The sequence below is a fragment of the Leiobunum rupestre genome, chromosome 4 (assembly GCF_980474605.1).
Source record: "Leiobunum rupestre chromosome 4, qqLeiRupe1.1.hap1, whole genome shotgun sequence".
Classification (NCBI taxonomy): domain Eukaryota; kingdom Metazoa; phylum Arthropoda; class Arachnida; order Opiliones; family Sclerosomatidae; genus Leiobunum; species Leiobunum rupestre.
In genome coordinates this window covers 57,662,147-57,686,469 of record NC_143387.1, presented here as the reverse complement: position 1 = coordinate 57,686,469, position 24,323 = coordinate 57,662,147, and the positions used below count along the sequence as shown (strand labels likewise).

General features: G+C 39.8%; 1 protein-coding gene across 7 annotated transcripts in view; it reads left to right on the top strand.

Moving 5' to 3' along the window:
* Positions 1–23,235, top strand: part of egg (SET domain bifurcated histone lysine methyltransferase eggless) — a 29,202-nt gene extending 5,967 nt beyond the window's left edge. For 3 of the 7 annotated variants that reach the window (XM_090173449.1, XM_090173448.1, XM_090173454.1), the window contains 17 exons: positions 1,105–1,185; positions 15,445–15,788; positions 15,985–16,057; positions 16,128–16,177; positions 16,242–16,386; positions 16,450–16,682; positions 16,750–16,911; positions 16,977–17,050; positions 17,117–17,414; positions 18,506–18,664; positions 18,881–19,007; positions 19,314–19,587; positions 19,657–19,842; positions 20,492–20,952; positions 21,011–21,383; positions 21,462–21,550; positions 22,875–23,235. In XM_090173449.1, coding sequence (XP_090029575.1) covers positions 1,105–1,185; positions 15,445–15,788; positions 15,985–16,057; positions 16,128–16,177; positions 16,242–16,386; positions 16,450–16,682; positions 16,750–16,911; positions 16,977–17,050; positions 17,117–17,414; positions 18,506–18,664; positions 18,881–19,007; positions 19,314–19,587; positions 19,657–19,842; positions 20,492–20,952; positions 21,011–21,383; positions 21,462–21,550; positions 22,875–22,992 — 3,247 coding nt within the window. In that variant the 3' untranslated portion in view covers positions 22,993–23,235. The remainder of the gene's footprint in view (positions 1–1,104; positions 1,186–15,444; positions 15,789–15,984; positions 16,058–16,127; positions 16,178–16,241; positions 16,387–16,449; positions 16,683–16,749; positions 16,912–16,976; positions 17,051–17,116; positions 17,415–18,505; positions 18,665–18,880; positions 19,008–19,313; positions 19,588–19,656; positions 19,843–20,491; positions 20,953–21,010; positions 21,384–21,461; positions 21,551–22,874) is intronic. The other 4 variants (XM_090173451.1, XM_090173450.1, XM_090173452.1 and 1 more) reach the window with 4 other exon arrangements.
* The last annotated feature ends 1,088 nt before the right edge of the window (positions 23,236–24,323 follow it).

The window sequence follows — 24,323 nt, the reverse complement described above, 5'->3', positions numbered from 1 at the left end:
TGGCTTGTTCCGGAGTATTAGGGCTACTCTGTTTACTCCTTCTGAAAAGGAGGTGTAAAGAGAGTAAATCGGATTTGGTCGTCTGCTAGCCACAAAGTATCTGCTAAAAAGGCCACACGCAGCCATTTTTGGAAAAACGTTTTTACTCCGACTCAAACTATAATTCGCCACCACAGAATCTGAGTAAAATGACGTCATAGCCTTACTTTTTTTGCCCTACTCCGAAATCTCGGAACAAGCGAAAATAAACCATCTATTAAATCTGATTCATTATCCCCAGTAACCGATCTGAGAGAGGGTTGCCACGGTACCTGGTAAACCTAAAATTCTTGGATAAGTCAGGAAATTTTATTAAGGGTCTAAAAATCAGGGAAAAGTCAGGGAATTTAATTTCGGTTGCAAATAGGGAACCTTTACTAAAATATAGGTTACAAAATACAAATTCTTGTATTTTTGGCACAAAATAAGTCAGGAACCCTCAGAACTGATTTGCTGTAATTGATAACAGCAGATTCGATTAGCTCAATGGTTATATGACTCTTGGAAATAAGCGGTGAATAAAATTTCGAAAGGAATTTAAACTGTAAAATCGATAATTGCGAGGCATCAGAAATCTGCTTATCTTCTGTCAGTTGGTTTACAATGGATTTCAGATTAGTTTAGGATTTAAACTATCAAATAAATTCACTGAGCTAATAATATCTGAGCGGCAGATAATCTGATTTATCACATTTATTTTCTTGGCTCCGATAACGCGACTGTTATCTGAGAATCGTTTGGAAGGACGTCGAAACTATTTTAGGCGATTCTATTGGTCAAAATTAACAATTTTATTCTCCTACGCTCTGAGTGCGCCATTTTGGCGGAGGGTCGTGGCATTTTTATTAAAATTGCGAAGGTGAGTTGCTTAGACAATTATAAAAGCATTACTACCGGAATATCATCCATGATAAAAATTCTAAGCTGGCAATTATCCTTTAAACAGTATGATGTATGGCTAATAAATCTTGCACATAATTCTCGCACGGCTCCCCCAAAATGTCGGATATAAACAATTTCAAAAATTCCGAACAAGTTATTGTGACGTATTACATTTCTTTTTAGGTCCTTAAGTGCTGGCTCCCTTTTAGACGATTTGTTCAGTGTTCTTAACCATCAAAATAGGAAGCAGACGAAATTTGAAAGGTTGAGTTGCTATCTAAATATCATTAGTTTAAAGCGAATTAGCCTTTACAGATTACGTAGAGCCATATAGCTGATAAACTGCTGGATTTGCGTCTGCTTAGCTTATGAGCTTCTCGCCTTGGCCGTTACGTGGCTCTATGTAATCTGAAAAGGCTAATTGGTTGGATATGTAAAAACGTTGTAAAACCCAGCAATCGGACTTTTCGCCTAAAAATGTTTTTGTGCTCATCTAAAAAGTGTGCCAAATTTTCTGCTCACACTACACAGTTGATGAACTAATTGGCTTTTGGAAGTTGTATAGTCCAGGAATGCTTATCCTGGCGTATCGCGTATGGTAAGATAACTCTGACGGCTTTTACCCCGCCTACGAGATAAAAAATCACCTCTGCGCGCGCTCCCCTCTCACGTTGTGGTTTATTAGGTTAACATAGTGACGTCAAAAAAGCGTCAGCCACATCGAGACGAAAATCTGCCGCGATAAGCATTCCAAGTAGGGGTATGGATTCCTGTATAGTCTGAATACACTAAACGACTTTCAAACAATTATTTAAATTCGACAGATATTAAACTATTCGCGACCGAAACCTAATAATAATCAGCTAAGTAAACCACACAGGCCTGTGATAAGCAAGCCCATCAAGTGTCAAGGCCTATTTACAGATAGTTCAGTAACTTAACGTCGTCTAGAATTTAATATTAGAAACAACAAATGAAATTTTTTAAATAATTTAACTTCAAACTGAAATTTTAATTTCTTAATTTTTTGATGGTATTACGCAGAAATTTGTCCTTAAAATACTATATGTTATTCCTATTTTATCCTATATAATAAAGTTTGTGTCCTGAATAATCCTATAAATTGACAAATATAATATATTTGTTTCCTATAAGGAACTTAAAATTTCGGCTGAGTTCGCCGCGCACTATTATTTATTCTTAATTCATAAGCGCATTTCTAAACCGTAATTTTAAGATAAAGTTCAGGAAATTCCCCGCAAAAACGTTCCAATAAAAATGGTATCGTACGGGCAATCATTTTCGCACAATCCCTGACCGAAACCACTACAGCGCTGCAAATATATGAAATGTGATACATTTTAATACAAAATATGTATATTATACTATATTGTATTATGTTTATATTTTTCTAGTTTATATTATATAGTATGATATATTGACAAAATTGAAAGGCACGTTTCAGGGACAAAAATTGAAACTGAGTTTGCTCAAAAACGATTTATCGCAGGACATATTATTCAATAAGACTAATCAAATATGCAGGAAAAATTCGCGGGGGTTGCAATTTTCTTGAATTGAAATCCAAAAACATGAAATGCTGATCAGTGCTACCTCGGAGAGCCAGAGGCGTACCGACCCGGGTGCAGGGGTTACATTTTGAACCGTTCGCCAAGCTGTCTTTTATGTAGGGGCGCCAAAAACACCCATCTACCTTTCAAATATCAAGGCCATAATTGTTTTTTTATTGGGGGGCGCCATATAGGGCTCTTGAGCAGAAAATGGAACATGAAATATTGATCCGGGCGATCTTGGATGGTTTTTACGCGGAATATGGAAAATGGTTTATTTTCGCTTGTTCCGGGATTCCGGAGTAGGGTAATAAGAGTAAGGCTATGATGTCATTTCACTCCGATTCTGTGGTGGCGAATAGTTAGAGTCAGAGTAAAAAACGTTCTTCCAAAATGGCTGCATGTGGTCTTTCTAGCGGATAAATTCTGGCTAGCAGACGACTAAATCCGATTTACTCCTTTACACCTCCTTTTCAGAAAGAGTAAAGAGAGTAGCCCTAATACTCCGGAACAAGTGAATAGTTTGTGGGGCGGAGTAATTCTCATCCCCGGAACAGGCGAATGAAACGTTTTAGGGTAAGAAGAGTACACTTTTAAGTCCGAGAACTGGCGAAAAGAAACCACCTAGTATTGATCTCGGAGGGTGCTAGAGCAGAAAATGGAAATAAAATATTGCTTAGGGTCATATTGAACAGTTGTAGAGCAAAAATGGAACATGAAATGTTGATCCGGTCGATCTCTGAGGGTTTTTACGCGGAACATGGAAAATAAAATCTTGATCTCAGAGGGCTCTAAAGCAGAAAATTGAACAAAATATTGATTATGGTGATTTTGAACGGTTGTAAAGCAAAAATGGAACATGAAATGCTGATCGAGGTGATCTTGGAGGGTCCTAGAGCGAAAAATAGAACATAAAATATTGATCCGGTTGACCTCGGAGGATTTTTACGCAGAACATGGAAAATGTAGTATTGATCTCTGAGGTCTCTAGAGAAGAAAATGGAAAATTTGTCGCTCGCGAAATTACACGCACCATTCTCCCTAAAAACCATGGCGCGAATTCTGAGGGCCACGTAATATGCCATCGATGATTGGTTAAATGTAAAATAAAGTGAAACCTACGAAATCAAGAAAGTGAACAACTTCGCTTTGGTGAGAAAAAAGTGTGTTAATCGTTAAGTCTCGTGTGCACAAAACGTCTACTACGAGAAAGTATCGAGAGCGAATACTGCGAGCGACTAAATACGCTTGCCGAGTTCAAGAGAACCGCAGTCCAGCCTTTCGAAAGATCTCGACAGCGTACCAATGCAGTGTCAAAGTTCGTAAACTTCGGTATTATTATCACAAAGCCTTGATTTACTACTCTTAGGGTAGATCAACAATGTATCTAAGATGTATTTCCGAAAGTTTGTGTCTGTCGGTCTGTCTGTCTGTCTCGCTATAGTTGTCCACACCTTTCGCGTTAGCGTGGCCAAACTTAGCACAATTGTTGTTCTAACCTGAGAAAATTAAAATGTTCATTTCATTTCATGTTTTTCGTGAATATTCAACTTTAAAATTAATGAAACGCGTCAGATTGGTTACCATAGAGATCTATTTTGGTAGTCGTCGATAGGGAACGTAACGGGGAAAAAGTCATGCGGATTTAACCATTTTATTTGCGTGTACCAACGTATACTCTTTAATAGTAAATTAGTGTCTTAATTTCTTTAACTTTGGGGGAGTGTCTTATAGAGTATTGAACTTTAATTTCACTGACTAGCGAAATTTAATTGTGTATCCGAATTGAATTGTACAGTTGCGGATTATGCCTTAAACTTACGGATTACAGTTGCGGATTATGCTTTAAACTTACGGATTACAGTTGCGGATTATGCCTTAAACTTGCGGATTATGCCTTAAACTTACGGATTACAGTTGCGGATTATGCCTTAAACTTGCGGATTATGCCTTAAACTTGCGGATTATGCCTTAAACTTGCGGATTATGCCTTAAACTTGCGGATTATGCCTTAAACTTGTGGATTATGCCTTAAAGTTGCGGATTATGCTTTAAACTTACGGATTACAGTTGCGGATTATGTCTTAAACTTACGGATTACAGTTGCGGATTATGCCTTAAACTTACGGATTACAGTTGCGGATTATGCCTTAAACTTGCGGATTATGCCTTAAACTTGCGGATTATGCCTTAAACTTGCGGATTATGCCTTAAACTGGCGGATTATGCCTTAAACTTGCGGATTATGCCTTAAACTTGCGGATTATGCCTTAAAGTTGCGGATTATGCTTTAAACTTGCGGATTATGCCTTAAACTTACGGATTACAGTTGCGGATTATGCCTTAAACTTGCGGATTATGCCTTAAACTTGCGGATTATGCCTTAAACTTACGGATTACAGTTGCGGATTATGCCTTAAACTTACTGATTACAGTTGCGGATTATGCCTTTAACTTGCGGATTATGCCTTAAACTTGCGGATTATGCCTTAAAGTTGCGGATTATGCTTTAAACTTGCGGATTACAGTTGCGGATTATGCCTTAAACTTACGGATTACAGTTGCGGATTATGCCTTAAACTTGCGGATTATGCCTTAAACTTACGGATTACAGTTGCGGATTATGCCTTAAACTTACTGATTACAGTTGCGGATTATGCCTTTAACTTGCGGATTATGCCTTAAACTTGCGGATTATGCCTTAAAGTTGCGGATTATGCTTTAAACTTGCGGATTACAGTTGCGGATTATGCCTTAAACTTACGGATTACAGTTGCGGATTATGCCTTAAACTTGCGGATTATGCCTTAAACTTGCGGATTATGCCTTAAACTTGCGGATTATGCCTTAAACTTGCGGATTATGCCTTAAACTTGCGGATTATGCCTTAAACTTACGGATTACAGTTGCGGATTATGCCTTAAACTTACGGATTACAGTTGCGGATTATGCCTTAAACTTGCGGATTATGCCTTAAACTTGCGGATTATGCCTTAAACTTGCGGATTATGCCTTAAACTTGCGGATTATGCCTTAAACTTGCGGATTATGCCTTAAACTTGCGGATTATGCCTTAAACTTGCGGATTATGCCTTAAACTTACGGATTACAGTTGCGGATTATGCCTTAAACTTGCGGATTACAGTTGCGGATTATGCCTTAAACTTACGGATTACAGTTGCGGATTATGCCTTAAACTTACGGATTACAGTTGCGGATTATGCCTTAAACTTGCGGATTATGCCTTAAACTTTCGGATTACAGTTGAGGATTATGCCTTAAACTTGCGGATTATGCCTTAAACTTACGGATTACAGTTGCGGATTATGCCTTAAACTTGCGGATTATGCCTTAAACTTTCGGATTACAGTTGAGGATTATGCCTTAAACTTACGGATTACAGTTGCGGATTATGCCTTAAACTTGCGGATTATGCCTTAAACTTGCGGATTATGCCTTAAACTTGCGGATTATGCCTTAAACTTGCGGATTATGCCTTAAACTTGTGGATTATGCCTTAAAGTTGCGGATTATGCTTTAAACTTACGGATTACAGTTGCGGATTATGTCTTAAACTTACGGATTACAGTTGCGGATTATGCCTTAAACTTACGGATTACAGTTGCGGATTATGCCTTAAACTTGCGGATTATGCCTTAAACTTGCGGATTATGCCTTAAACTTGCGGATTATGCCTTAAACTTGCGGATTATGCCTTAAACTGGCGGATTATGCCTTAAACTTGCGGATTATGCCTTAAACTTGCGGATTATGCCTTAAAGTTGCGGATTATGCTTTAAACTTGCGGATTACAGTTGCGGATTATGCCTTAAACTTACGGATTACAGTTGCGGATTATGCCTTAAACTTGCGGATTATGCCTTAAACTTGCGGATTATGCCTTAAACTTACGGATTACAGTTGCGGATTATGCCTTAAACTTACTGATTACAGTTGCGGATTATGCCTTTAACTTGCGGATTATGCCTTAAACTTGCGGATTATGCCTTAAAGTTGCGGATTATGCTTTAAACTTGCGGATTACAGTTGCGGATTATGCCTTAAACTTACGGATTACAGTTGCGGATTATGCCTTAAACTTGCGGATTATGCCTTAAACTTGCGGATTATGCCTTAAACTTGCGGATTATGCCTTAAACTTGCGGATTATGCCTTAAACTTACGGATTACAGTTGCGGATTATGCCTTAAACTTACGGATTACAGTTGCGGATTATGCCTTAAACTTACGGATTACAGTTGCGGATTATGCCTTAAACTTACGGATTACAGTTGCGGATTATGCCTTAAACTTACGGATTACAGTTGCGGATTATGCCTTAAACTTGCGGATTATGCCTTAAACTTTCGGATTACAGTTGAGGATTATGCCTTAAACTTGCGGATTATGCCTTAAACTTACGGATTACAGTTGCGGATTATGCCTTAAACTTGCGGATTATGCCTTAAACTTGCGGATTATGCCTTAAACTTTCGGATTACAGTTGAGGATTATGCCTTAAACTTGCGGATTATGCCTTAAACTTACGGATTACAGTTGCGGATTATGCCTTAAACTTACGGATTACAGTTGATGATTATGCCCTAAACTTACGGATTACAGTTGCGGATTATGCCTTGAACTTATGGATTACAGTTGCGGATTATGCCTTAAACTTACGGATTACAGTTGAGGATTATGCCTTAAACTTACGGATTACAGTTGATGATTATGCCTTAAACTTACGGATTACAGTTGAGGATTATGCCTTAAACTTACGGATTACAGTTGCGGATTATGCCTTAAACTTACTGATTACAGTTGCAGATTATGCCTTAAACTTGCGGATTATGCCTTAAACTTACGGATTACAGTTGCGGATTATGCCTTAAACGTACGGATTACAGTTGATGATTATGCCCTAAACTTACGGATTACAGTTGCGGATTATGCCTTGAACTTATGGATTACAGTTGCGGATTATGCCTTAAACTTACGGATTACAGTTGCGGATTATGCCTTAAACTTACTGATTGCAGTTGCAGATTATGCCTTAAACTTACTGATTACAGTTGCAGATTATGCCTTAAACTTGCGGATTACAGTTGCGGATTATGCCTTAAACTTAGGGATTACAGTTGCGGATTATGCCTTAAACTTAGGGATTACAGTTGCGGATTATGCCTTAAACTTACGGATTACAGTTGCGGATTATGTCTTAAACTTACGGATTACAGTTGCGGATTATGCCTTAAACTTGCGGATTATGCCTTAAACTTACGGATTACAGTTGCGGATTATGCCTTAAACTTACTGATTACAGTTGCGGATTATGCCTTAAACTTGCGGATTATGCCTTAAACTTTCGGATTACAGTTGAGGATTATGCCTTAAACTTACGGATTACAGTTGATGATTATGCCTTAAACTTACGGATTACAGTTGCGGATTATGCCTTAAACTTACTGATTACAGTTGCGGATTATGCCTTAAACTTGCGGATTATGCCTTAAACTTGCGGATTATGCCTTAAACTTGCGGATTATGCCTTAAACTTGCGGATTATGCCTTAAACTGGCGGATTATGCCTTAAACTTGCGGATTATGCCTTAAACTTGCGGATTATGCCTTAAAGTTGCGGATTATGCTTTAAACTTGCGGATTACAGTTGCGGATTATGCCTTAAACTTACGGATTACAGTTGCGGATTATGCCTTAAACTTGCGGATTATGCCTTAAACTTGCGGATTATGCCTTAAACTTACGGATTACAGTTGCGGATTATGCCTTAAACTTACTGATTACAGTTGCGGATTATGCCTTTAACTTGCGGATTATGCCTTAAACTTGCGGATTATGCCTTAAAGTTGCGGATTATGCTTTAAACTTGCGGATTACAGTTGCGGATTATGCCTTAAACTTACGGATTACAGTTGCGGATTATGCCTTAAACTTGCGGATTATGCCTTAAACTTGCGGATTATGCCTTAAACTTGCGGATTATGCCTTAAACTTGCGGATTATGCCTTAAACTTGCGGATTATGCCTTAAACTTGCGGATTATGCCTTAAACTTACGGATTACAGTTGCGGATTATGCCTTAAACTTACGGATTACAGTTGCGGATTATGCCTTAAACTTACGGATTACAGTTGCGGATTATGCCTTAAACTTACGGATTACAGTTTCGGATTATGCCTTAAACTTACGGATTACAGTTGCGGATTATGCCTTAAACTTGCGGATTATGCCTTAAACTTTCGGATTACAGTTGAGGATTATGCCTTAAACTTGCGGATTATGCCTTAAACTTACGGATTACAGTTGCGGATTATGCCTTAAACTTGCGGATTATGCCTTAAACTTTCGGATTACAGTTGAGGATTATGCCTTAAACTTGCGGATTATGCCTTAAACTTACGGATTACAGTTGCGGATTATGCCTTAAACTTGCGGATTATGCCTTAAACTTACGGATTACAGTTGATGATTATGCCCTAAACTTACGGATTACAGTTGCGGATTATGCCTTGAACTTATGGATTACAGTTGCGGATTATGCCTTAAACTTACGGATTACAGTTGAGGATTATGCCTTAAACTTACGGATTACAGTTGATGATTATGCCTTAAACTTACGGATTACAGTTGAGGATTATGCCTTAAACTTACGGATTACAGTTGCGGATTATGCCTTAAACTTACTGATTACAGTTGCAGATTATGCCTTAAACTTGCGGATTATGCCTTAAACTTACGGATTACAGTTGCGGATTATGCCTTAAACGTACGGATTACAGTTGATGATTATGCCCTAAACTTACGGATTACAGTTGCGGATTATGCCTTGAACTTATGGATTACAGTTGCGGATTATGCCTTAAACTTATGGATTACAGTTGCGGATTATGCCTTAAACTTACTGATTGCAGTTGCAGATTATGCCTTAAACTTACTGATTGCAGTTGCAGATTATGCCTTAAACTTACTGATTACAGTTGCAGATTATGCCTTAAACTTGCGGATTACAGTTGCGGATTATGCCTTAAACTTAGGGATTACAGTTGCGGATTATGCCTTAAACTTAGGGATTACAGTTGCGGATTATGCCTTAAACTTACGGATTACAGTTGCGGATTATGTCTTAAACTTACGGATTACAGTTGCGGATTATGCCTTAAACTTGCGGATTATGCCTTAAACTTACGGATTACAGTTGCGGATTATGCCTTAAACTTACTGATTACAGTTGCGGATTATGCCTTAAACTTGCGGATTATGCCTTAAACTTTCGGATTACAGTTGAGGATTATGCCTTAAACTTACGGATTACAGTTGATGATTATGCCTTAAACTTACGGATTACAGTTGCGGATTATGCCTTAAACTTACTGATTACAGTTGCGGATTATGCCTTAAACTTGCGGATTATGCCTTAAACTTGCGGATTATGCCTTAAACTTACGGATTACAGTTGCGGATTATGCCTTAAACTTGCGGATTACAGTTGCGGATTATGCCTTAAACTTGCGGATTATGCCTTAAACTTTCGGATTACAGTTGAGGATTATTCCCTAAACTTACGGATTACAGTTGCGGATTATGCCTTGAACTTATGGATTACAGTTGCGGATTATGCCTTAAACTTACGGATTACAGTTGAGGATTATGCCTTAAACTTACGGATTACAGTTGATGATTATGCCTTAAACTTACGGATTACAGTTGAGGATTATGCCTTAAACTTACGGATTACAGTTGCGGATTATGCCTTAAACTTACTGATTACAGTTGCAGATTATGCCTTAAACTTGCGGATTATGCCTTAAACTTACGGATTACAGTTGCGGATTATGCCTTAAACGTACGGATTACAGTTGATGATTATGCCCTAAACTTACGGATTACAGTTGCGGATTATGCCTTGAACTTATGGATTACAGTTGCGGATTATGCCTTAAACTTACGGATTACAGTTGCGGATTATGCCTTAAACTTACTGATTGCAGTTGCAGATTATGCCTTAAACTTACTGATTACAGTTGCAGATTATGCCTTAAACTTGCGGATTACAGTTGCGGATTATGCCTTAAACTTAGGGATTACAGTTGCGGATTATGCCTTAAACTTAGGGATTACAGTTGCGGATTATGCCTTAAACTTACGGATTACAGTTGCGGATTATGTCTTAAACTTACGGATTACAGTTGCGGATTATGCCTTAAACTTGCGGATTATGCCTTAAACTTACGGATTACAGTTGCGGATTATGCCTTAAACTTACTGATTACAGTTGCGGATTATGCCTTAAACTTGCGGATTATGCCTTAAACTTTCGGATTACAGTTGAGGATTATGCCTTAAACTTACGGATTACAGTTGATGATTATGCCTTAAACTTACGGATTACAGTTGCGGATTATGCCTTAAACTTACTGATTACAGTTGCGGATTATGCCTTAAACTTGCGGATTATGCCTTAAACTTGCGGATTATGCCTTAAACTTGCGGATTATGCCTTAAACTTGCGGATTATGCCTTAAACTGGCGGATTATGCCTTAAACTTGCGGATTATGCCTTAAACTTGCGGATTATGCCTTAAAGTTGCGGATTATGCTTTAAACTTGCGGATTACAGTTGCGGATTATGCCTTAAACTTACGGATTACAGTTGCGGATTATGCCTTAAACTTGCGGATTATGCCTTAAACTTGCGGATTATGCCTTAAACTTACGGATTACAGTTGCGGATTATGCCTTAAACTTACTGATTACAGTTGCGGATTATGCCTTTAACTTGCGGATTATGCCTTAAACTTGCGGATTATGCCTTAAAGTTGCGGATTATGCTTTAAACTTGCGGATTACAGTTGCGGATTATGCCTTAAACTTACGGATTACAGTTGCGGATTATGCCTTAAACTTGCGGATTATGCCTTAAACTTGCGGATTATGCCTTAAACTTGCGGATTATGCCTTAAACTTGCGGATTATGCCTTAAACTTGCGGATTATGCCTTAAACTTGCGGATTATGCCTTAAACTTACGGATTACAGTTGCGGATTATGCCTTAAACTTACGGATTACAGTTGCGGATTATGCCTTAAACTTACGGATTACAGTTGCGGATTATGCCTTAAACTTACGGATTACAGTTTCGGATTATGCCTTAAACTTACGGATTACAGTTGCGGATTATGCCTTAAACTTGCGGATTATGCCTTAAACTTTCGGATTACAGTTGAGGATTATGCCTTAAACTTGCGGATTATGCCTTAAACTTACGGATTACAGTTGCGGATTATGCCTTAAACTTGCGGATTATGCCTTAAACTTTCGGATTACAGTTGAGGATTATGCCTTAAACTTGCGGATTATGCCTTAAACTTACGGATTACAGTTGCGGATTATGCCTTAAACTTGCGGATTATGCCTTAAACTTACGGATTACAGTTGATGATTATGCCCTAAACTTACGGATTACAGTTGCGGATTATGCCTTGAACTTATGGATTACAGTTGCGGATTATGCCTTAAACTTACGGATTACAGTTGAGGATTATGCCTTAAACTTACGGATTACAGTTGATGATTATGCCTTAAACTTACGGATTACAGTTGAGGATTATGCCTTAAACTTACGGATTACAGTTGCGGATTATGCCTTAAACTTACTGATTACAGTTGCAGATTATGCCTTAAACTTGCGGATTATGCCTTAAACTTACGGATTACAGTTGCGGATTATGCCTTAAACGTACGGATTACAGTTGATGATTATGCCCTAAACTTACGGATTACAGTTGCGGATTATGCCTTGAACTTATGGATTACAGTTGCGGATTATGCCTTAAACTTATGGATTACAGTTGCGGATTATGCCTTAAACTTACTGATTGCAGTTGCAGATTATGCCTTAAACTTACTGATTGCAGTTGCAGATTATGCCTTAAACTTACTGATTACAGTTGCAGATTATGCCTTAAACTTGCGGATTACAGTTGCGGATTATGCCTTAAACTTAGGGATTACAGTTGCGGATTATGCCTTAAACTTAGGGATTACAGTTGCGGATTATGCCTTAAACTTACGGATTACAGTTGCGGATTATGTCTTAAACTTACGGATTACAGTTGCGGATTATGCCTTAAACTTGCGGATTATGCCTTAAACTTACGGATTACAGTTGCGGATTATGCCTTAAACTTACTGATTACAGTTGCGGATTATGCCTTAAACTTGCGGATTATGCCTTAAACTTTCGGATTACAGTTGAGGATTATGCCTTAAACTTACGGATTACAGTTGATGATTATGCCTTAAACTTACGGATTACAGTTGCGGATTATGCCTTAAACTTACTGATTACAGTTGCGGATTATGCCTTAAACTTGCGGATTATGCCTTAAACTTGCGGATTATGCCTTAAACTTACGGATTACAGTTGCGGATTATGCCTTAAACTTGCGGATTACAGTTGCGGATTATGCCTTAAACTTGCGGATTATGCCTTAAACTTTCGGATTACAGTTGAGGATTATGCCCTAAACTTACGGATTACAGTTGCGGATTATGCCTTGAACTTATGGATTACAGTTGCGGATTATGCCTTAAACTTACGGATTACAGTTGAGGATTATGCCTTAAACTTACGGATTACAGTTGATGATTATGCCTTAAACTTACGGATTACAGTTGAGGATTATGCCTTAAACTTACGGATTACAGTGGCGGATTATGCTTTAAACTTACGGATTACAGTTGCGGATTATGCCTTAAACTTACGGATTACAGTTGCGGATTATGCCTTAAACTTACTGATTACAGTTGCAGATTATGCCTTAAACTTGCGGATTACAGTTGCGGATTATGCCTTAAACTTACGGATTACAGTTGCGGATTATGCCTTAAACTTACGGATTACAGTTGCGGATTATGCCTTAAACTTACGGATTACAGTTGCGGATTATGTCTTAAACTTACGGATTACAGTTGCGGATTATGCCTTAAACTTGCGGATTATGCCTTAAACTTTCGGATTACAGTTGAGGATTATGCCTTAAACTTACGGATTACAGTTGATGATTATGCCTTAAACTTACGGATTACAGTTGCGGATTATGCCTTGAACTTATGGATTACAGTTGAGGATTATGCCTTAAACTTACGGATTACAGTGGCGGATTATGCTTTAAACTTACGGATTACAGTTGCAGATTATGCCTTAAACTTGCGGATTACAGTTGCGGATTATGTCTTAAACTTAAGGATTACAGTTGCGGATTATGAATTAAACTTGCGGATTATGCCTTAAACTTGCGGATTACAGTTGCGGATTATGTCTTAAACTTAAGGATTACAGTTGCGGATTATGAATTAAACTTGCGGATTATGCCTTAAACTTGCGGATTACAGTTACGGATTATGCCTTAAACTTACGGATTACAGTTGCGGATTATGCCTTAAACTTGCGGATTATGCCTTAAACTTATGGATTACAGTTGCGGATTATGCCTTAAACTTACGGATTGTGTTGTACTGTTGCGGATTATGCTGTATAGTTGCGGATTGTTCTTTAAACTTACGGATTGTGTTGTACTGTTGCGGATTATGCCTTAAACTTACGGATTACAGTTGAGGATTATGCCTTAAACTTACGGATTACAGTTGAGGATTATGCCTTAAACTTACGGATTACAGTTGAGGATTATGCCTTAAACTTACGGATTGTGTTGTACTGTTGCGGATTATGCTGTATAGTTGCGGATTGTTCTTTAAACTTACGGATTGTGTTGTACTGTTGCGGATTATGCCTTAAACTCACGGATTACAGTTGAGGATTATGCCTTAAACTTACGGATTACAGTTGAGGATTATGCCTTAAACTTACGGATTGTGTTGTACTGTTGCGGATTATGCTGTATAGTTGCGGATTGTTCTTTAAACTTACGGATTGTGTTGTACTGTTGCGGATTATGCCTTAAACTTACGGATTGTGTTGTACTGTTGCGGATTATGCTGTACAGTTGCGGATTGTTCTTTAAACTTACGGATTGTGTTGTACTGTTGCCGATTATGCCTTAAACTTGCGGATTTTGTTGCACAGTTGCGGGTTGTTCTTTGAACTTACGGATTATTGTGTCCACTTACACTTGCGGACCGTGCCTTACAGTTGCGAACCGTGTCTTACAGTTGCGGACCGTGCCTTACAGTTGCGGACCGTGCCTTACAGTTGCGGACTATGCCCACCCCTTTAAACGTCAATAAAATCGACCCGGAATCTCATTGGTTCCCTAAAACATCGAACGCAATCTCATTGGTTCCCTAAAACATCGAACGCAATCTCATTGGTTCCCTAAAACATCGAACGCAATCTCATTGACGACCTCTATTTTGGGGTCCGCAATTTTTCTAGTAGTTGTACAATTGGCATTTAACGTGAACAAAAGGATTTCCAGTTTAGTAGTAGCTAGGCTAGGCTAAATCAGCTAGTCTAATACCCAAGGCACCACCATAGGCGCCCAGGCCATCTAGCGACTTTTATTGCCTTTATTACGGGTACCCGGGTTAAGGTTAGGGTGGTGGTAAGCCCTTCATGCCACGCGAGCTAACAGCTCCCTACACTTACTATTACCGTTAAGTAATCTTCTGTGCTTATACACTTTTCAGAAGAGGCCTATAAAACCTTTCTTTGCTGAGAGAGATATATATGAGAAATAAACTTGGGTATACTAAACCCGATTTTATAGGCCAAATCTGAAACCGGTATTCCGGGAGTTACCAATTCTTAAGATATCATTTTTTTTTAATCCGAGGTTAACTGATCAAAAAGTCTCCCGTTTCCCTTAAAAAAAGTTAGCTCTTTATTTAGCATTTCAGAATATCGTAAAAGTGAATTTCCTCGAATGGCGTGTATTGAATTTAAACGGGATATCCGTTTGTGTTTTCGCAGCAGCTCCGATAAGCCAGAATCTTCCGATAAACCCAGGACGTATTCGCGGGTGGCGACTCCCAAGGTGATAGTCAATGGCCTCCCCGAGAAGGACGAGAAAGGGGGCGCCGAGCCCAAGAGGCTTCGCACCGACAGCACCGAGAGCCTCAAAGAGAACGTCGTCCTCAACAGCCACGTCAAAGCCCTCAAAGAGGAAAGCGAACCGCCACAATCCCCGAGAATCTGCGACTTCGATCTGATCACGCTCATTGACGGAATCATCGGCCAAACTATGAACGCGAAAACTGTCGACATGGATCCGGAGTTCTACGAGCGGGTGAATGGCCGGTTGGGCTGCGTCGAAGGTGGGCAAATCCGAACGCTAATGGGTATCGTCAGTCCGTAGGTCGTGTTCGCCAAACCCTTTGAATATTTAGTTTTAGTATGGTGCTTTCGGGAACGTGGTTTTGGGGTATAGGACCTTGGAACTTACGATACTTCGCCAAGCATCCTTATACAAAATCCTCATTAGAAGCATTCTTGAAAATAATTTTTTTTTAGTTCAGTGTAAATTCGTGGATAGGGTCTACAGACGTCTGGGCAAATTCCCGACTGTCTACCACAACAGCGAATTGTGAGTTCAAAAACGAGTAATTTAAACCTGTAGTCTCTTATTTATCGATTTCCGTTTTGTTGTTCGTAAGATTTACCCAACATTTAAATAGACAAGCCGAACTGAAGAAAAGACAAATAAGTAAGTTTGAAAATGAAAATCGTTAAGTTCAGCGTATTTCTTTTGTAACACCCGACATTTCCAGCTTCCGGCGTCAAAGGAAAAGTGGCGCATCCCAACCAAAGATTCGACGATAACCACCATACGCCGCCCAAAAACGAGATCATATTCTCTGGGCAAAACAAGTTGGAAAGGCGTCACTTGCCGCCTTTCGGACCCGTTAGGAGACCGTAGGTTTCTCCGAAATGAAAGGCGCCCTTGTAAATATAACGAGATTCCTTTGAACCTTTTAGAGACTTGAAGGTGAACACTCTGGTGTACGCCGCGAAGAGCAATTCTTTGAGTACCTGGCTGCTGGCTCGCGTGCTCGAGACGAAGGTTGGCTCTCAAGATGGTTCGACCAATCCCGTTTACAAAGTCCGATTCGAGAACAAACGCAACCCGCTCGTTCGTTTATGTCCTCCGAAACTTATGGCGTACGCCGAACCTCCCAACGTGACCTTACCAGTTGGAACCCGTATTGTCGGTAAGTCGCTCTTATTCCGCCACATGTTTTTGTTTACAATTTGTTGACGCTTCGATTTTGCCATCAGCGCGGTACAAAGAAGACACGGGCGAATACCACACTGCTCTGTACGCCGGCATCATAGCGGAACCGCCCAAAGTTACCAATAACTTGCGCTATTTGGTGTTTTTCGACGACGGATACGCCCAGTACGTCCGTCATTTCGAAGTGTTCCTCGTTTGTAGTCCAAGTACGTCCAATTTCGCTTCCGACCATTTACGGCGCAAATATTCACGTTATTTCTCGCTAAATTAGAAAAAGAAGTCTGGGAAGATATCAACCATATTTCGAAAGAATTTATCAGACAGTATTTAGGCCAATATCCGGAGGTAAGTCGTTGGCCGCTTAGCGTTGGTTTTAAGATAGTCGTTAACGAAAGGAGTTTGAAATCGCAGCGTCCCATGGTTAAACTTCAACGTGGCCAACGCGTCAATACGGAGTGGAACGGTGAATGGTGGCAAGCCGTCGTTAACAGAGTGGACGCCAGCCTGGTCGAGATGTATTTCGAAGCCGACAAAAGGTCGGAGTGGATTTATCGAGGGTCGACGCGTTTGGAACCCCTCTTCCGGGAACTCATCCGCGTGAAGGAGATCCAGGAGTCAGGCAAACCCACCAAGAGACACAGCGTCAACTTCAAACGGAAAGATCGTCCCTACGTCGAGTACACGCGATCCAACGATGACGACGACAGACGTAATTGTTCAGTTCCTTTTTCACCTTAAAAAATATAAAAGAGCAAGTTAGGTCTACGTGCTACAAAATAACACAGCACCAAATCGAAGTAGACGCTAGCATCTAGGAGCAACAAACGCAGCTAGCCTTGAAACACGCTAACGCAGTGTTGTGTACGAATTTCATTGGACCAGCCTTTACGCTGAACGTTTTACGGGCTGGGGGAAGACCATTTCCGAATTTTCCCCTTCCGACGGCAGCAGGTGCTAAAACGTCTAACCAATGAAAAATGTACGCAAGAAAATGCGTGGGGTGCTGTGTTTGTTGCTCCTAGCTTGCATAAACTCTGTTTATGTTTGTCTTGTTCTAGTTGTTAAAAAGTTCCACGCGCTTTTGGATATTTTAGCCTTTGACTTCTCGAGCGATACGCGCGAGCTCCCAAAGATGAAAAAATGCGCGAGCCTTTACGCTACAATATTAAGGAGCGCGTGGAATTTTTTAACAAGTCGAACGAGACAAAAATAATTTATGCTTGAGCCTATTGGAGTCTAGTAGTTTTCAAGGGTTAAATTAGATTGCTATATAGCTCGTGTTGTGCTCGAAAAATAACTTTGGGTTGCGAGAGTAATTCTGACTAGTTCTGGGCCGAAACCGATATGATATAAGATTATTTCATGTGTTTAAGATATCAGTATCGGTAACGATATAACGAATCTCCAATATTGGTAAAATTACGATTTCGAGCAACACTAATTTTGACCAATGAAAATGCTAACCAACGCTTCATTCAGTCATGAACCAAGAATCTAAGTCTTGGTCCATGCATGATTCACACGTTACCATTACCAGCAGTTAATAGGCTAAAGCATTTTTAATGGTCGCTCGAGAAGAAAACGCGCCCTTTGAAAAACGTGACTGGAACTGCTCGTGGTCTACTGGTCTGTTAACCTCGTAGCAGAGCGGAGATTTTAATTTCAAAAGTAAAGAGACTTAATGTAAATCATCGTTATATTTTTCAAGCTTGTAAATGTTTAAACGGTTTAAAATGAAAAGACGCCCAAAGTAAATTTGGTCAGCAATGAAAGATTAAATTTAATTTATCGTAATTTTAGCAACTTCGCCGGAGATCGAAGTAATCGAAAATTTGAACGAATCGAAAAAGCAACAAATGGCGAGGAAACACACTGGAGGGGAAGCCACCAGGCAAGTCGCCAGAAAATCCACGACTCAAGGCGGAATCATTAAAAACGTGGGGCCGTACCAACCAATACGTAAGATATCATTTTCTCCTCCAAGCCAAGTTGAACTTAGCTATTTTATTAATCATTTGGTATTACCTTAAGTGTATAATATTGTAACGTAAGTGTGACACTTCCTATTCTTCGCGTGCAAAGGTTTTACTGAGAGCTATTCGCAATATTATAAACTTATGGTATTATTGATTTTCCAATCAGTTTATTCTAAAGTCTGTTTGTTTGACACTGTAGCTAATGGGCAATTGTTTACCTCAGCCAATCGTCCTCACGTGATTGATCCCAGTAAAGCTCTCTCTCAAATGGGTGACACTGAGACCTTCAAAATTGATGCCAAACGAATAACTTATCTACCTCACAGGTACGCCTAACATCGAGTATTGCCAAGAATGCGTTGAAGGTACCTGGGAATAAGGGGCTATAGCTTTAACCTTTGAACCGGAAGCTCATCGCAAAACGTGAACGTTGATTTACCGCCACACTTATTGACACAAATCTAAACGTAGTCGTTCTCTCTAAGTATAAATAAATAGCTTCTTGCCTTCTTGGTGTTCGAGGGTGGGTTTAGAATCTCAGCAGTCGCCTATTCTTGGGTACACGAATTATTTTTTTGTTATTGAATCTTAATCGTCAAGCTGAAACTAATTTGTAAGTTGTTTCTCGTTAGATGTATGAACCGATGTTTAGGAAGGGAAGAAATGAAGTGCCACAAAGGGCAGAATCCATTGCGCATTCCCATGCTCTGCGGCTGGCAAAGAGAAATCGCCAAATTCTCGGTTGGCTGCAAGAGACAAGTCTTTTACCGGTCCGTCTGCGGACGCCGATTGAGGACCATGGAAGAGGTCGCCAGATATCTCAGGACTACCAATTCCAAACTGACGATCGATCTGTTCTCCTTCGACGTTGAAGTGCATACTTTCAATCAGTTCAAGCCGTCTAAAGTAAACCTTTACGGAGTTTCTACTATTAATTTATTCGAGCGAGTCTTAACGCGAGTTGAAACCCCGTAGATATGCTTCTTCTTGAAAGACATCACTATGGGTCTCGAGCCTGTCCCGGTTTGTTGCGTCAACAGTTTAACTCAAGACGGGCCGCCGTATTTGGCTTATTCGGCAACTCGATTCACGGCCAAGGGCGTCACTTTGAACCTCGACCCCGAGTTCTTGTGCAGTTGCGATTGCGTCGACGATTGCCAGGTATGTTGACATCAGGGTCTTTCACGCTTGGTTTAGTCGCACCGTCTATGAATCTTAACGTTAATATATTACATAACTTATACTTAAAAATGGGCATAAAAGGTCGGGGAATTTTAAGAATTGGTAAAAAGTCGGAGAATTAAATTTTATCTTGACACTTTTTGAAGGTAATTTTGAGATCTATGACAAATTCTGTGATTTTACTTTAGTTCCTTAAAAGTGTTGCTAATTTTTTTAACATTGCAATAAGTTTTGTACTGAAATATAAGTTGACTTAAATTTATTAACTTCTGATAAAAGTCAAATATAAAGTTCAAAATCGTCTAATTTTAGACTACAATTTTAGACATAAAAGTCAGGGAAATCTCTTAAAATGGTCAGGAAAAACAGGGAATTTGAATGTGAAAATATTGTGGCAACCCTGTTATATTATTATAAAGACAAAATTAAATTGGTACCATAAAATAATTTATTTTGGTAACCAGTATAGATGGCGCAAAAATGCGCAGTGATATTTTGCCGGTGTGAAACTGACGATAGGGTTGCGCAAAAAAAAGGACTGCTTTGGTCCTCAATAAGAAAGTCCTGGTTAAATTTAACGTCGAGAGGTTTATCTCAATATCTTAACACTGGGTTTTCCCCCCCGCAGAATCGTGATACCTGTAAATGTCAGCAGCTGACTGTGAGCTCGACCAACGCCCTTTTACCGGAACCGAATAAAAACGCGGGCTACAAACACCGCCGCTTGATGGAGCCACTGACGACCGGGATTTACGAGTGCAATTCCCGTTGCCGCTGCAAGAAGTCGTGCGTGAACCGCGTGGCCCAAAATGGACTGCAAGTGCGGTTGCAAATGTTCAAAACGGAGCAACGCGGCTGGGGCATCCGCTGTTTGGACGATATTCCTCAGGGCATGTTCATTTGTATTTACGCCGGACAACTCCTTTCCGAGCAAGAAGCCATCGATCAAGGGCAAACGTTCGGGGACGAGTACCAAGCGGAATTAGACCATATCGAAGTAGTCGAGACGTGCAAGGAAGGCTACGAAGCTGACGTTATTGAGGAAGAAGAGTTTCTGGATTCCAGCAAGACTCTGGATACCATGTATAAGTAAGCGTCTTACTTAGCATTTCTTTTTCGATTGGTCACTAATTTCTTTTTGTTTTAGGCCAATTCCAGGTGGTGAAAATAGTTCCGATTCGGACTCTGACTTTGAACCGAGCAATATGGCGAACGGTGTAGCGACGAACGCGGACAGAACGATCTCGACGCGAAAACGAAACGGGCGAACGTCCTCCAACGAAGTGACTGGTGATAGTGACAGCAATAACAGTAACAGCGCCGGCAAGGCGAATAGCGTCAAAATGAACGGCGACTCCAAGGAAGTCAAACTGTCGTCGTCTTTCGGTCTCGCTTCGAATCGGTCATCCGCGAAACCCGAAAAAGAACCTCGCAAGTCCATGAGACAAACGTACTTCAACGAAGAGTATTGCTACATCATGGACGCTAAGAATAAAGGGAATATAGGAAGATATTTGAATGTGAGTGACTATTTGCCGATAGGATTGGACTCCGTGGGACGATTGTCACGCTGTTAACATCGTTGTTTTGTTTTGTAGCATAGCTGCAGTCCCAACGTTTTTGTTCAAAACGTCTTTGTCGACACCCACGATTTAAGGTTTCCGTGGGTTGCGTTCTTTGCCTCTTGGTGAGTATCTTAGGCTCGTTTCTTTGTGATTTAATCGAACTAATTTACTACCAAAAGGCAGACATTGGTCAAAAACAACTATGGTAGACCGGTTTGGTACTTTTGGGGCTCGGGTGTTCTACATAGTACAGATGCGCGAAACTGGTCTACTGTTGGACATTCGGGCTAATGACTGGGTTTTTGGGATTGAAGGTACTAATGAGACATTAAGTTTTAAATATGAACCTCTTGGTACTCTATCAAGAATATGTTTATTTATGCATTGGGAGAATGACTAACAAGGAGAGTACCCGAGGTGTTTATTGCCGATTTTGCTTAAAGTCGGGCGTCATGTAGACGTATATGAGGTATGAAATTCCCCAAAAGGGGACGTCGCACTACCCATTCGATTTTCCATGGCAACCGAAAATGATTTTGACCACTTGAAACAAAAATAAATTTTTTTCCTTATTTCACCCAAAAAGTGTTACAAATTTACCCCAAAAATGTTCCAATTTACTTGATGAAATTTAACTAAATGTGGTCCAAATTACCCATTTCGTGATTTTCAAAATTAAAAAAAAATTATAGGAAAGTACCGTGTGAAACCGAGAAAATCCCATGTTTTTATAAATGGAGATTTTTTGTTTTAAGTGGTCAAAAACATGTTTGGTTGCCATGGCAAATCGAATGGGTAGTGCAACGTCCTCTTTTGGGAAATTTCATATCTCATATAGGTCTACATTACGACCGACTTTGAACCAAATCGGCCATAAAAATATAAAAATAAAATATTAAATCAACCCGGTATCTCATTGGTTCCCTATAACTGACGTTTTCCGATGCCAAAAGGCGCGTCCGTACCACTTAGGGACCCTAGGCGCAGTGTGAGTATGGGGTACAACTTGCACTCCTCTCAAGATCTAACCCAAAATATCTTTTTCAAAATGATGGCCTTAGTCATTATCCCTAAGAATACTTATGCACAAATCCCCCAATGCATGCTAAAGGATGGCAAGAGGTATTATAGGTGGTAGGGGTGAAGGGGTTAGTAGGATTTGCTCTTTTTCTCCACCAGGTAGCGTATATTCTATTTTTATTTATCTCCCGCGGGCCCGCGGCTGTCTAGTGCTGAATGCATGTGCCTTTATGCCCAATTCAAACTTAGAGGGGCGTTAATTAAAGGCTTCAAAAGTCGCTTGATGATTTAGGCCTAAGGTGGTGCCTTGGGTATTAGCCTAACTGATTATTATGGTATATATAAACTTAAGTATTTAAATAAAGTATTAACGTAATTTTGGGTTTGATCCGAAATAATGTTTTCTTTGATTCGCGTCTTTAATAGTTTCATTCGAGCCGGCAAGGAGTTGACTTGGGATTACAGCTACGAAATCGGCAGCGTCCAGGGAAAGGTCATGTGGTGCTATTGCGGTTCCACGGACTGTAGAGGAAGATTACTTTAACGTACGTTGTACTCGGTACTAGTTACAATTGATTTTAGTCATTATTTTTGCGAGGCGCTATTCCAAAAACGGGATTATACAATTGGAAAGACAAAGACATGTCTACCAAAATTGCCTCATCTTGAATGGTTATCACTTTTTATTTAAAAACATTTGTAAATAATACAAGATACGTGTTAGGTACAATTACATTGCATCGCTTCAATAAATCATTTTTTTCTCCTAAAAGGAGACCCATGTGAATCATTTTATTCAGTTTAACGTGTAGTGATTAAGCTAACTGTCTATTTTTACATGGTACGTGATATTTCAACAGCTGTTACGCTCTGCGCGGTTCAGGCGTAACATTGCTTCTATTGAAAACTGCCTCGATCCTGCGAATTTGTGTTTCATTCTTATGGCCTAGATGGATCATTACTAACAAGATTATATTATGTACTTCTGTTTAAACGAATCTGAATTTTTCCACCTTTTCTACGATTGTGTTTCCAAATTCTAAGGGCCGCCAAAGTGGAAAAAATTAAATATATAAATTGTGAGGTGGCGGAGTGGCTAGCGCTTTCATCTCGCAGCAAGAGGAGCCGGATTCGAACCCAACTTGTGGCACTGGGTGAAAACTCGGAAGAGCTCCTTCCGCGTTGAGTTTGCAAGTTCTCTTCCCACTGGTTTAAGGGGTTTTCAACCGAGTTCTTCGGTTTCCCCTTTCCAAAAAAACTTGTCGAGGTTAACGGTAATATTTAGTGTAGGGAGCTGTTGGCTCCCGTGGCATGAAGGACTTTCCACCACCCTCCTACGCGTTGTAACCCGGCCACCTGTTTAAAGGCATCACAAGTCGCTAGATGACTTGTGCCTAAGGTTGTGAACTTTTACAAATGTATAAAGTATGAAAACTTCATACTTTATATTTGTAAAAGATCATAATCTATATTTGTTTATAATATAATACTGCTCAAGACGCATTATACTTAAAAATCATAGTAGACCTTTCCATAAATTCGCTACGACTAGCCAACTAGGTCTTGGGATAGTATTGTCAAGCCTATGGACGAATTCATTAGCTCTCTTTTGTGGGAGAGCTGGGGAAGCATTGTAGAGGTGGGGGAAAACAATAAACAAAAGGCCATTTTATGAAAATGACTTAACGTCAAGAATGTGTTTATTTATGGAAAATTACAATGTTGATACGATATTTAGAATTGCTCCAAATTCCACTCATGCTCTGAGAGTCACAACATAGCCATTCTCCATAAATAAATACATTTATTTTATGTTTATCCTAGCATAAGTTAATTACGATGATAATTAATTTGGAATGTCAGGATTTTGTAAGA